Here is a 14,573-nt window from a genome sequence, read left to right on the forward strand (position 1 = left end):
CGCTTATGACTTTTGTTAAATAATTGTTCGATTTGTTATTTAAACCTGCTGTTCGACAAAACAGGCAGTGCTACTGCAAAATTGTGCACAGAATTTATGATTTGTTTTGTTTATGCATTTAACGTTGCAATAATTTAACAACACCATTTGGATGGTCAAAACGATTCAAGTAAACTTGACAATTTATTATTTTCTTCTGTTGTAAACAATTTAGACCCGTTGCACTTGCCACAAAGCCGTTAATCACTTTTAACAAATGTTTCAAGGCTTACACAACATGGAAATAGTACATCTAGTACTAGCTAAATAAAATATTAAGTCGTTAGATTTTTTTTTTTCAAAGAATACCAAAAAAAAAAAAAAACCAACCAATAATTGGCAAGTTTATTGTCTATACAGTGATAGGAGGGGGGGGGGGTTCCATCAAAAAGTGGTAACGGAGCGATATAGTCTCTGTGATTTTCCCCGACCCCACTGTGGTGTGTTTTTACTGTTTAAAACTGTTACACTATTACAATATTAGCAAACGCTATAATAATCGGAACCGTGCATTTAATAAAATATATAATATCTACAAAATATTTACAAAAAAAAAAAATAAATAAATAAAAAATACTCGCTTGAGTCGCCCTTTTTTTTTTTTCTTCTCTAGTTTGAAAAATACATATTCAGTCTACAATACTCGTTATTAACAATATAAATAATTGTAATTGAAAACAAAAAAAAGTGCCCAAAAAACGAAAAAAATATTTACATACGTTTCACTATAATATTTAATCAATATATATATAATGTAGGCAATAACGCTAGACTTACAGCGGCGTTACCAAAACTTACAGCTAATTCATATTGAAAAAAAAAAAATACCACATTTCAAAGATACAAAGATTATTAAAACGAAAAGTGCAATTAAAAATAAAAATGATAATAATAACTATATTATTTAAGTTAAATACCATACAGAGCATCCAGCTCGTATGCTGGGAGTAGTAGGAGGGGGGAGTAGTCTAATAGCGTTACCAATTAGTACGCTACTCGACTTGAACACAATATATAAAATATAAACAACGTTTTCTAAGACTACAAATGCAAATTAATGTAAACAATTTTTTTTTGGAAAATTGTCACGAAAAAAAATCGATTAATATAATACTAAATTTAATTAATATATTTCCAAAAAAAAAAAGTTAAGTATACAATATAAAACAGTTAATACGTACATTATAAAATATTGAAATTGTTATTAACGCGAGGTTTTTTTTTCATTTTTACTTCAAGTAACAGCTGCAAAATTAAAAAAAAGTTTTTTTTTTAAAATGTACTCTCAAAGCGATTTATTTTAAACTTTTAATTAAATTTATAATTATCAAAAAAATATTAATTTTTTAAAACATTTAAATTTACTATTATAAATAAGATTACTATTAGTGTTCAAAAACACGTTTGGATATTACGTAATTAAAAGCAAATAGTCATTAACTCTATAGGTAACTAGATACAAAATTAAATTATTTAAAATTTATAAGGATACGAGTACTTATTTAATTAATATAGTCAAAATTTTTTTTTTTTTTTAACAAAATATACAACCGAACGTGTATATAGAAATATAAAATATAAGTCAAATTACATATTACATCAGCTTATATTTTATGTTCTCCGTAGAACTTTTAGATTGGAACATATTACAAAAAAAAAAATATTAATAGTAATAATAATAAAGGTAAAAAAGAATTACTGGTAGCTAATAATTTTAAACACAAATGTACCTAGTTATATTGATATATATATATCGTATTGGAAATATTGATACTCCGAGAACGGAGTTTTTCGTATAATATATAACATGAACTACACACTTCTACCAATAACCAGTATTTAAATTATTTTTAGTTAACTAGTCGCCCTTACCAACATACTAGAAAATTAATATTATAAAACTAAATTAAATAAATAATTAAGTTAAAAATGTCAACAAGAAACTAATTTTAATAATAGGTTATAAATGCAAACGTCACTTCTAGAACATATTTTGTAATACGATTAAAATTAAAAATGTGTACACACATTTTACTACCGAGCAATTATTAGTTGTCTCTTAAATATATACCATGTACAACCATAAAAAAAAAAAATGTAACCTTCAACGAGTATAAGTTTTATTTCCCTTCGTATCGCTGTATTTGTATCGCTATCAGCATAAATACCCTCGGCAGTTTTCAGATTGACATTTACATTTTATCCTATTGTTTTTGTTATTCACTTGGGTCATATAGTTGAATGTCAACTCTTCGTCAACCTCAATGTCTCTGGACGCAAACAACGCCAGCGTCGGTAAGTTCGGATCTAAACAATCGATCCAAACGGCGTATATGGCCAAGTTTGAGTTGCACGAATGGTTAATGAAATGCGACACGTTTCCGTAGATGGTTGCGTCGACGGAATATACGCAATTGTTTTTTTCAGTATTGTAATCCAAATCGAACATATAGGTGGATTTTTGCCCATTGCTGTTGGCCCGTACTTCAGCCTCGGTGCTCGTGATTACTTCGCCAGTGTACTTGGTAACGTAAGTTCCTTGTTTGATGGGCACCAGCGTTTTGACGCCCCATCCGCGATTGTTGTCCGTACGGAATATTTGTAGCTTTGCGTTCTTGTTCGGACCGAGTTGAACGACGCGGTTCATGCAAGAGTCATCGCACGAACACTTTTTATTACATTCGTAAATCGGAGTGCCCGCGGGAACGACTAATCGTTTCGATTTGTTGTAAGCGAATTGCGAATCGTTAAAATGGCATCCGTTGCGCTTTCTTTTTTTTCCGCCGCAAGTTACGTTACAGTCACACCTATAAACAAAAACATTATGACCAATGAGCGTTTTCTTATCGAACAGAGATTGTTTACTTTTCATTACAACTTACCAAACGGGCGGATCATTTGGAATAGTCACTCCTTTGCCGGCCACACATTCGTCTACATACATGAACTTTTTGGGAGGTCCTTCGAAATCCACATTATTGACAACGGTCAAATTAAATCCACATATTTTGTTCATGTCACCTTGCCATTTCTCTAACCTGTCCAATTGTCTTTGCCGTCTTTTGTTGACTTCGATGAGCATTAAATTATGCTTCACCACCTTCATCAGTCCTCTGCTCCTGTACGTGGTAGACACTGTCGACAAATAGCCAATTGTACCCTTGAGAAATCGCTCTTCAATGGGAGGTATACCATTATCGACATGGTTTTTCATCATGTGAATCAAATCTTGCTCGGTGTATTCGTGGAGGAGATCGTTGAGTTTTTTGAATTTATCGTCATTATAAACATCTTTAGTGATAACTTTATTTTTGGTTTCGTAATCGCTTAACACGTCCGGACAGTTGGTCAGATTTCGATACGGTTCCCATGTACATTGCGCCATTGGATAATTTTTCCATTTGACCAGATACATTGTCTTACTTCCAAACATTTCATCAAACAATATGGTTTCAATTTCGTACTCATTGCTTGCGACACCTGTAAAAATTAAAGATTTATAATATTTACTGAAATACTATGTATACATATGTTGGGTTTTATATCCCAGAACTACTGAACTAGTAAACTATAATGATGATATCCATCGGGCATGACCGTTTTCCGCAAATAAGTCAAACAATTGGCCACAATCAGTGATTGGAATTGTAATGTTTGGTAGATATTTTAAGAAAGAAATACCAACAACGTTTTCAACTTCAAGCGATAGTTTTCTGGATGACTTAATTACTTGTGATTTGGTTCACTTTAAATTACTTCAGTCGACGTATAAAGAAAATTCTCAAAGTGTAAAACTTTGTTGTCTGATAGTCTCCGATCAATTAATAATAATAATTAATAATATAAAAAATATTAACCATACGCTTACCATTCAATATAATAACTTTGATTACATTTTACCATGTATTGGTTTATATAAAATAAAAGTAATTAAAAAGAGTAATTTTGTAATTTTTAAAATATTTTTTAAAAAACAATTTAAAAAAAATGTAAATTTTTTTATTATTTAAATTTTTAGTTATTTATTTCTAATTAATTAATCATTTTTAACTGTAATTTTTTCTGTTTTTTAAGTCATATTTTCATATATTTTTTTAAAGTCATTTTTATCATCTCCCGAGCCATATTCATAATAAACTAAATAACATCAAAGTCCACCATTATCAAACCAATGTTCTAAGATTTGCATACATGCTACAAAGGTTTAATGTTAATACAAGGACTTTTCACAGTAATAGAATTTTTCAAAAATAGATTTGAACACAAATTTATTATTTCTTTTGTAAGACATTTTTTACTCGCAACTTCATTAATCGTGAGTAGAAAATAGTTTATACAGATCCAAAATGTTGTTTTCTATCAATTACCTAACGTTGATTACAAAAACAAAACTAATAAAGTATTATGTATGTTACTTAAGTGTTTATAAATTGCTGAAATTTTAAGAAAAATTAGTTAAGAGCCAAAGAACACTTTTAGAAATATTTTATATTATATTTTTAACTTATTTGCTTTAAATAAAGAAAAACAGTTTTATATATAATTAATATTGTGTTGTATTGTACATATTTTAATATATTAATAAGATACATTCTAATCTGCCCCCTTTGGATTCAAATGTACTCAATAGTTGGGCTAAATTTAAATAATAATTGATAGATTTTTAAATATTACTTGATTCGTGATGGTGGGAATAGTATTTTAATGTGTTTAAACCTTTAAACTACAGGTTGGAACCACAGATAAGAATAAAATCTAAATTTGATCTAATCTGTGTTTGTAACTGTCAAACTTGAATTTTGCCACATAAAATAAAATTATGAAAAATATTACTAATAGGATTTTCATTTAAATCTACCCCATTTTCGACTATTGCGTTTAAATGTACGGTTTAAATTAATTTGCTAAATTTGAATGAGTTATGGGTCGAAAACTATACAAACAATTTACCTAATTTACATTTAAAATTGGACTAAAAAGAAAACACTTAACGGAAAAAGCTAGGTACCGTCTAATTAAGATTATAATATAAATACAATATCTTAATTATTTAATTTATATATTTAAAGCTTCAATGCGAGCTAAGAAGGTATTGTTCACAATGATATTGTTTATTTTTTTTTGTCTTGACCCACAATATATATTTTATAACCCACTCAATCCCACTGGCACTTTGGTCCTTCTCTCTCCTTTTAAAATCGAGAAAAACTAAAAATGTACATATATTTTATTTATTCATTGTAAATTAACGCCACGGGGGCACAGAGTACGGTATTTAACACAAAAACTTACAAGACTAAATATTAAATTAAAGTATAACCTAGTCATAATAAAGAAACAATAAAATTATAATTAAGATTCATTAAGAATATCAGTTTAATTTAGATAAAATAAACCGCTGAGAATCGATGAAAATATCAACGACATTATTTATTGTGCGTAGGGCTCAGTCTAAGGGGGCTGCGTTACCATAATATTAGTCTTATGAAAATTAATTTTGAAGGTAGATGGTTTTCTTAAATTAAATGTAGGTATTGTAAAAGATATTATTTCATGGAACTCCGGTAAATCAATTAAACCATTAATAATTTGTAAACAATAAACATAATATTAATTAATTAATAACTTATAAGCAAATGACACACTGGAGTCACAATGTCTATCCGTTAGAGATTGGATATTTAAACTAGTACCACAACGAAACAAAACTAAGCTACAGAATTTTTTTTTGGATCTTATTAAGTCTCTCAGTATGAATAGCTTGACGGGGTGTCCAAATCATTGAAGCATAGTCTAGAATTGAACGCACCAGAGACGTATATTAAGTTATAAGTCGTTATTAACACACCATGTATAAAAATTATTTAAGCAGTTCTGAAGATCAACACAGTCATAGGAAAGCAAGGAGCAACGTCATTAATAAAAACGTTAAGTAGCCAAGGGGATAAACGTCCCCCTTGAGGGGAACACCAAAAGTGACAGAGATGGGAGAAGAGAAATAGTTGTGAATTTTAACAATCCGTGTACGAGAGAGCTAAGTTAAGATTTGAACCAAGATAAAATTGGATCGGAAATACCAAAATGTTGTAGTTTTGGTAGAAGAATATGACGATTGACGGTATCAAAGGTTTTTTTGCAAATCCGAGTATATAACATCAACTTGAAGAACAACTTCAACCGAATCAAGTAGTGATCAATGGAAAGTGAGTGAGTTGGTGAATGTGGAACGACCTGATCTAAAACCGTGTTGTTGTGATAAAAACTTCTCGAGTAATTTAGGGATTGCGGAAATAATTGAGATGGGTCTATAGTATTCAACTTTAGATCTATTTCCCAATTTTAAAATAGGTCTAATGAAACTAGATTTCCATAAATCAGGAAATGTAGAAGAGGTTAAGGATAACTTGTGAATATTGGCAATAATGACCAACAGTTGTTTTAGGTTTAAGCGCACTTAAACCATAAAAAATATCACTTAAAGAACAAAAATTAAATCAACGACGTTAGATGGGATATCTTTAAGAGAGATATTAATAGGATTTTTTTGAACATCTGTATACCGACTTGAAATATGAGCCAAACGAGTTTGCAATACCACCACCATCGTCTACTGAATGTTCGTCCAAAGACATAATTTGAGGAATTTAGTTTTCATGTTTCCTTGAGCGGAAGACATCCCAAAATTTTTTTGGATTAGAAATGAATTATTTTGGGTCATTTTTAAATAATTAGAATAGGAAAGTTTAGATTCCAATTTCACTGAACGACGTATATCATTGAATGTTTGATAATCAATAGGATTATTAGTCACTTTAAACCGTTTGTGTGCTATTTTTTTGCTGATGATTATAGATTTTAGTTTGTTTCTATACCAGTGAGGAAAGTTAGATGTTTTGCGTGAATATTAAGGTACAAAAATATTTAAAGAAGAGTTAAGGATAGAGTAAAATTTGGAGGTAGCATCATTAATGTTGAAATCATTGAAAGTAGCCTGCCAATTATGATAATTTAACCAAAATCTGCAAAATCAAAACGTTTGAAATCAAAACATCTTTCATTGAAGTCGATTTCCTTTACTAAAGTGGCAAATGTAATTTCAATTAATAAAGCTGGACGGTAAGAAATGTCCAAAGGGACAATGAGAGCCTTATCATTATCACAGCTCACAATCACATTATGGAGATTAGAAAATATTAGATCGAGAAGAAAACCGGACCCCTACTATAGCGATAATTAAATTGACGAACTATATTGAACTTAAATTTATGGCAAGAAATGTTTTTTTCAAAAATAGTTGAATATATAACTTGTGTGGGATACTCTTCAAATATAGATATAATATTAAATAAAAAATAATAGAATTATGAATATTATTAGAAAATGAATTAAAAAGATGTTCTAAAATAAGAAATGTTAAAAATTCAAGTTCTTACAACTGCTAATAAAATTAAGTATACATTACCAAACTTTTACCAGATATTCTATATACATATAAGTAATGCTGTACAAATTACAGAATTTTTAGTTTAAGCCCTAAAAAGTTATAGGCCATTGAATATTGCACTTTTTAGTAAAATACCAAATTTCCAAAAAAAATGTTGAATCAAATAAGTGTAATTAGATGTGTCAGAATAAAACATTTTTTTTTTTAAATTTGGACCTTGAGTCTGGCATAAAAGTGTCTTGAATTTGTTTTTCAATTTTTAGCTACTTAAAAACTTGAACATTTTTTTTTAAAGGATAATAAGAAAAAGAAAACTTAAATTACAATTGTTAAGTGAAAATTTCATTTCGATATCATAATTAGTCATTAAGTAACGCGTTTGTGAACAAAATTGATTTTACATTGTAAGTCCAAAAACATTGTTCTTCTCACTTTATCGATTTTATGGAACTATTTGCATAGGATATATAAGTTTGAGGTATTTAAAAAACCTGATGAAAAATGACCCTAATATATTATTAAAAGGTATTTTCCAAGTTTACGATCAAATGCTTGTTAAACTAGAAGATAGATTTAAAGTAATGTCTGAGTTTTTTCATTTCTGTGTAGTATAAACTTATATAGATAACTCTATGGACTATAATATTTAAATCTGATTTATTTCTTAAATATAAAACTGATCTAAATGCTTTTGATTTCAAGTTACAAGTTATAATTAACTTGTTTTGGTACTAATTATGTTATTTTTATTTTTTAAATAAATTATATTGGAACTGAAAAAAAATTAACTGGTACCTTAAAATATGCCAACGCATTATATAACATTACAGAATTAAAACTTGAAAACAGAGGCATGTGTGTAATATAAAATTTTAAAAAACATGCAACTAATGAAGTAATGACATTATGAAGTACGAAAAAATAATAACTGTAAAACCCACAAACTTTCCACTTTAAGATAAAACAAAAAGGAGCATTTTGAAATTTCACTGCAAGCGCAAAGTATGGTTGCTGTAATTTTCTGGCCAATCTATTGAATGGATTTAAATAATTTTTTTTTACCTATAACTGGTACAGTAAGGTTTTACACTCCGCTTATCAATATAAATCTTATGAGACTTCTTATCTCTGTACCAGTTACGGGTTAAAGGAAAACACATGATTTGTCTATAGGGTTATAACGCCAAAATTTGATTTAGTATGATTTATTAATAAAAAAAATGTCAAACATAAGTTCTAAAACTCAAATTTAAAAATAAAAAATCGGCATGAAGGTAAGCGTTCTAATTTTTTTTTTTTAACCGTCTTTGAATAGTGACTGCCATTTGCTTTTTTCTTTATCCAAACAATACAACTAAATCATTATTTCTTGGTTAACTATTAATTTTTTTAAGACAGATCTGAGGTATTTTTTTAATTTTATTTTATTACATTTTCGCTATCTTCATTATACCTTTCCATTAATTATCTAATTTTAAAAAAATTAAAAATGAATTCTACAAACCAAATTATATGATATATACGTATATTATAGAAACCAGCTGCACAGAAAACACTAAAAAAAAGTACTACAAACATTTTCAATGTATTTTGTGAACATTTAGAGAAGAAATCAAGTTATATTTTTATGGAACTATTACTTATACCATAATAGACCACATTCGGGGGCATCTAAGTCAGTTCTATACATTATTTCTACATATTAGTATGAGTTTAATTTATGGAAATAAATATTAGATATGTGATGAAAGATGATATATTGGATATTAGACCTAACAATTTCCTTGGAGCCAGAAACTCAGCAATACTATGGAACAATAAAACACAGCTTACTTAAAGTATATATTTTATGAAACAGGATCGGCTTGACTAAAATTGCAAGGTCATGAAAAACAATTGTAAAATTGTCTATGATATATAATCTGTATAAATTAAATTTTATTGGATGCTTTTAGGTATCAGGCCGACCCTGATATGTAATAGTAATTTTCTAAAATAAATTTCAAATAATTGTAGTATAATATCAATTGATTGTGTGGCCATTTTATAGGCTCTCTTCATATCAAATATTGACCCATAACAAAAAAAGATTGTTTTGGTCATAATTTCATTTTTTTTACTGTAAACCATATACAAGTTGACATTGTTACTTATCTAAAAATGTCTTCAATATCTTAGCCAAAATGATTTTAATATTAAGAATATTGGAAGTACATAGGTTTTGTATGGATTGTATTATTTTTACATCGGTTAAATATAATATGCAATATTGTTTTATTTAAATTACTGTTTACGTGCTATAACTCAAACGTATTACGTAAACAGTCGTTATTATAATTAGAGTAAGTACTAACTACTAGGTTATTGTTGTGACAAGCAAATATTTATAATATATACGAATAAGTGTGTGGTTAACAGTGAATGCATAATGAACAGGCAATGTAACACCACGGCCGGTTATTTGTAAGGTAAAAGTATTTGCAAAAACGAAGAAGTGGAAAAAAACAAGATACATAGACCGTCTGGGCAGTCAGAGTTGTTTACAATATTTGAGCGTCGACAGTTCCCGCCGTTTTTCGCACAGGTTTACATATTATATTGTTTCCACGGTAAAAAATAAAATGCACAAACCTTGCGCCATGTCGTCTGTCGTGTTCGACGAATCCGGTGTACTCATAGGCCTTTGAAAATGATGGTCGGTCTTATGATATTTTGTTATTTTATTGTTGCTGGACGGTCTTGCTCCGAGCGGTCTGCGGCGGGTCGTCTACGGTTTTATTAACACGGTTTAGCCGCTGTTGTGGCGCGGTACAGATAGTAGCGGCGAGATATCCGGTGAAAAAAGTGGGAAAGCATGTAAACACAAGGTGAAAAAAATTTAACTGACGAAACCGGAAAAGCGTTGACGTGCACCGCCGTTCCCGTTGGCGTGAGATCTGGCTCGGTCGCCGTGTGCAGATGTCCTGGATTCAGGAATCCGTTAAATTTTCAAACGGCAAAATAATAATCGGTTATCTCCCCGTCCCCACTAGGGCGGTCGCCCGACGCGTACGCCACAAGTCACACGAACGCGCGCCGATTTAACGGAACCGTCAGTGTGGCCAACCGCTGCGCATCTGCGAGCCCCGATAACGAATGCGCGCCGAAAATCAGAGATAACGCCAGATAACTGATAAGAGATAACAAACGGCATTCTGCCCGGTGGCCGTTTGGGATTTGGGCATTGATTAAATACAATATATTATTATATTATAATATAATCTTTAACTTATTAATTGAAACAATTCGTAAATTGTAATACCTATTACTTGTGTTTATATTTGCCCTTTATTTTTGTTCCGACGTCACATTACTAGTTACTAGTCGGTGAGTGTTCTACTATAAGTATCAACTATTATTAAATGTAAACTGTTAATTTTCTATAGTAGACTTTATGCAAGCGTGTTATTTTTTTACCAATTGGAATGTTTATTGGATTATATTCTACTAAAGGTAGATAGTGAAATTTAGCGCTGCCACAGAATTGTAGGAACTATTACAACTGAGAGTGACGAAATCACTCTCAAGTCTCAACATTTTCTCCTAGAAAGAGTGGAAAGTTTTTTTTGGTAGATGTAGAATGGGAGTTATAACAAAGAAAATGTTTTCAAAAATGTGTAGTCAAACTAGATTGTTTCTATGTGTGAATTAATTTTAACACGGTCGGCCAGTTTTCAACAAATTATATTTTTATTATGGGTTGATTTTCATGATTTTTAAGCGAAGGAGTTAGATTTTTGCCCAATAAAGTTCCTTTCAAATACAGTAGTTTGATCTATAGACTTGCTACTTAAAGGGTTAAGTTAAACAGTTGGGAAAATAAAATGAGGTTATTTAAATAACCTTCACTATGGTTATATGAAAATGATGGATGCAAATCTTGCATACTTCCATTAACTGCTACTTTAATAAATAGTAATTGTAAAAATATAAAGACTGTGTTAGCTCTTTTGCAACCGACTTGGAAATCACTCGGCATATGGTGCCTGTCCAGAGTTTTACGTGTGGAAGTGAACGTGTTAAACAAAAATAATAACACTATATTTTTATGGAATCTTATCAACCACTTATGGTTACATTAGCTATTTAAGTTTTTTATTATTACTACTATCATTATTTGTTAGTAATTAAATATTAAAACTATAATAGTTTAACATAAATCTGTATTTATTGTACAACAAATTTAAACTTCTTTAGTTTTCACCAAAATACTGTAAATGTTTCAATAACTTCTGAAGAATTGGAAGAAGGTATTGACGTACCAGAATGCAGTTATGTCATCAGGTATGAGATGAGTAACTATCCTTCTTATGTAACATCAAAATCGAGCGGAATGTGAGCCTACGCAAAGTATACGGAAAGAGAAATGAAAAAAGTATGTTATAAATTATACATTTTTTTTACAGGGTGAAGTGTTTCGTTCAAAACAAAAAAAGCAAAAAAAAAGTGCCGCGTTCAACTTCCAACAACCATTAAAAACAAACCTATATTTAAAGATCTGAATTGGTTTCCACTTTGGGTAGAGAATGCTGTAGAAGTGTTGCCGACTATAAATCAGGAACTAATAAAATGAAAAGAATTGTTAACATTTATGTAAGTGTAAAATACAATTTCATTCATCAATTTGTTTACATTTGTGATTTGTCTCTGATGTGGTTTAAGAAACTTGATTTCTGTTTAGTGCAAAATATCAGTTCCCTATCATTTGCTTGCTTAAATAATCATAAAGTCTTTCAACAAAATACATACCATGTGAAAAACTATGCCATGTTAGATTGGATCTGAAAAATACAAATTGCTCACAAAAAAACATTATTGTTGCCTTATAAAAGTCTCAATTTTCGTTCTAGATACAATTTGAAATAGATTTATCTGTAAACTAAAAATATTACTTAGAAAGTTTTTAAGAAGTCAAAACTTAATGAATGTTAAAGTTTTTGAATTTTATTAGTATGTTTTTAAACAATTCAGTTTTTACTACAATATTTAGCCATTTGTTTATTAGTATTGCAATTTTTCACGACTTCAAAACCTATTGTTTATTTTGTTAATCCTTATTTTGAAACTACAATGCCTATTTATTTATTTGTGTACATTTATGTGCAGATATTATAATTAGTGTTTAATTAAAAGTTTGATTTTTTTATATTTAGTCCATCATATTTGAATAATGTGTATCCACAACCAAATAAAACATCATATAGATACAATTTTGATGGGTTATTAAGGTGTCAGATGAACATTTTCGAATAATAACTTCAAAGAAATTGCCATCTGTAAGTTAAAAACAAATTTACTTATATAATGAGAAAATTAATTGTTTATAAAATAAGTAATATATGTATGTATTGCTATTATATATTATTAATTAATTGTTTTTAAAATTATTACAATGCACGTATTTAGTTTTGTGGCAACATTTTAGAACCCATCTTCAGAGAGTAGTTAGGGCAGTATGTTTACTATCTAGTTGGCTAGACAGCTATTATAGCAGCTGTACAGTAGAAAGTTAATAAAACATACTAGCTACAGCTGGCCAGACCGTATCAAATCTAATACAAATCTGTATATTCAATTTAGCTGTTAAAATCAGGCTGACTTATAATAAATTGATCAGGTTTTCAATAGACAATAAATATGAATCGAGTAAATTGCATTTAAAGTGATATTGATGTTTTGAGATCAGTTAAAAAATACTCATCAAAAAACATGGACAATCTTTAATAATAGAGAAATTTGTGTTAATCGTTTTGCTGAAATGGTAAAATAGTAAATTAATTTGACAACCTTTCAGTGTTGTCATTAGTTAGCTTATAATTAATTTTGAATAAAAAATGTGTGATATCTTAATTACTTTTTTGTTTATTTTTTCTAGAGTTACCTTGTCACAGATGTTCATAAAGATGATATGTCACCTGAAAGCATATTTCCTTCAAGTAATTATGATTCATATCAGGATTATTTCGAAGACAAGTACACCATCAGAGTAACAAATAAAGACCAACCATTAATTCAAGTAAAATCATGTTGGCTAATTAAGGAATTTAAATAAGCTCATATGTTTAATAACTCGAGTTTACTCATTATGTTTAACAGAATATCTACTGGTAAAGTAGATAAACAGACTGAATACATTGAAAGACTAATTCCAGAATTTTGCATGTGGCATGAGTTTCCTTTAAGAGTTTATTGGTTTAAAGCTTTAATGTACAACGAACCATATTTTACCGAAATAAACAATTATTATTGGCCGAAGATCTTCTTTTAAAAATCAACCAAACGCGCGTCTTTGAATTTTCAAAGGATTAAAAACTTAAGCATTTTGCCAAAACAAATTATGTGATCTGTAAAATAATAATATACCTTTTTAATATTGTTAAATTTTGTTTTTTAAATATTTAATTACCCAGTTGGCAATAGACAAATGAACTGATGTTGTATCATAGACATTAAGTGAAGCTTAATTGTTATATTGCAACGGAAGGATTGTATTTGTCTTGAACGAAAAATTAATCATTTTCTGCATAATCACATATAACGATAAATTTTTTATTTTTTTTAAGTTTTTAACAAGTGTATTTAAGAATGACATTTGTTGTTTTGCTATAAAGTGATACAACTTTAATTTCTGACTAGAGGAAAATTTACAGTTCACCCAAACGTTTTTCTCTGTTGTTTTGAATAAAAGTTATGATTTTTTAAATATTCCCATGCCATGTAACAAGACTATAACGTTTACACACCAAATATAAGTAAATTGAACAATCGTGGTAAGAAATTTCTGAAGAAAGGCTTCCCAAATTTTATCAAGTCCGTTGTATAATTATTTTCATGTTTCAATAATTCACACCTTAAGCCATCAAGTTATAATACAAGTTTTTTTGTTTTACTTGACTAAGTTACACCGGAAACAGATTTTTTGGTTTTGTTTTTTATGTAAAAAAAATCGTTTTTTAATAATAAAAAATGTAATCTATTTAATTACATTAAATGTAATTATCTGTTTACCTACATAACCTAAAAAATACTAACCTGTACTTCCTAGTACAGT

The 14,573-nt window shown here is 29.1% G+C and overlaps 1 protein-coding gene and 1 long non-coding RNA gene across 6 annotated transcripts; one reads left to right on the plus strand and one right to left on the minus strand.

The window, feature by feature from the left end:
• Positions 1 to 1,597: 1,597 nt before the first annotated feature.
• On the minus strand, positions 1,598 to 10,527 carry LOC126838549 (histone-lysine N-methyltransferase SUV39H2-like). Of its 3 annotated transcripts, none has more exons than XM_050573053.1 (3): positions 10,115 to 10,527; positions 2,922 to 3,519; positions 1,598 to 2,846 (listed from the first exon to the last, which is right to left on the minus strand). In XM_050573053.1, the coding sequence occupies exons 1-3, from the start codon at positions 10,158 to 10,160 to the stop codon at positions 2,195 to 2,197; spliced, it is 1,296 nt and encodes a 431-aa protein (XP_050429010.1). In that variant the 5' UTR covers positions 10,161 to 10,527; the 3' UTR covers positions 1,598 to 2,194. The 3 variants fall into 3 exon arrangements, with proteins under 3 accessions (XP_050429010.1, XP_050429011.1, XP_050429012.1); XM_050573054.1 differs by lacking the exon at positions 10,115 to 10,527 and adding an exon at positions 8,279 to 8,384; XM_050573055.1 differs by lacking the exon at positions 10,115 to 10,527 and adding an exon at positions 3,601 to 3,845.
• On the plus strand, positions 9,788 to 13,903 carry LOC126838550 (uncharacterized). 3 transcript variants are annotated; one of them, XR_007685711.1, is made up of 6 exons: positions 9,788 to 10,849; positions 11,720 to 11,806; positions 11,929 to 12,115; positions 12,676 to 12,798; positions 13,398 to 13,538; positions 13,619 to 13,903. It is a non-coding gene; the product is annotated as an uncharacterized LOC126838550 (long non-coding RNA). The 3 variants fall into 3 exon arrangements; XR_007685710.1 differs by having other exon boundaries at positions 9,790 to 10,849; positions 11,720 to 11,857; XR_007685712.1 differs by lacking the exon at positions 12,676 to 12,798 and having other exon boundaries at positions 9,792 to 10,849; positions 11,720 to 11,857.
• Positions 13,904 to 14,573: the final 670 nt, after the last annotated feature.

The sequence above is a fragment of the Adelges cooleyi genome, unplaced genomic scaffold (assembly GCF_023614345.1).
Source record: "Adelges cooleyi isolate 19-005CV unplaced genomic scaffold, UGA_ACOO_1.1 ACOO_flye_CR_arks_rails_tigmint_CR_PRNA_30, whole genome shotgun sequence".
NCBI classification, from domain to species: domain Eukaryota; kingdom Metazoa; phylum Arthropoda; class Insecta; order Hemiptera; family Adelgidae; genus Adelges; species Adelges cooleyi.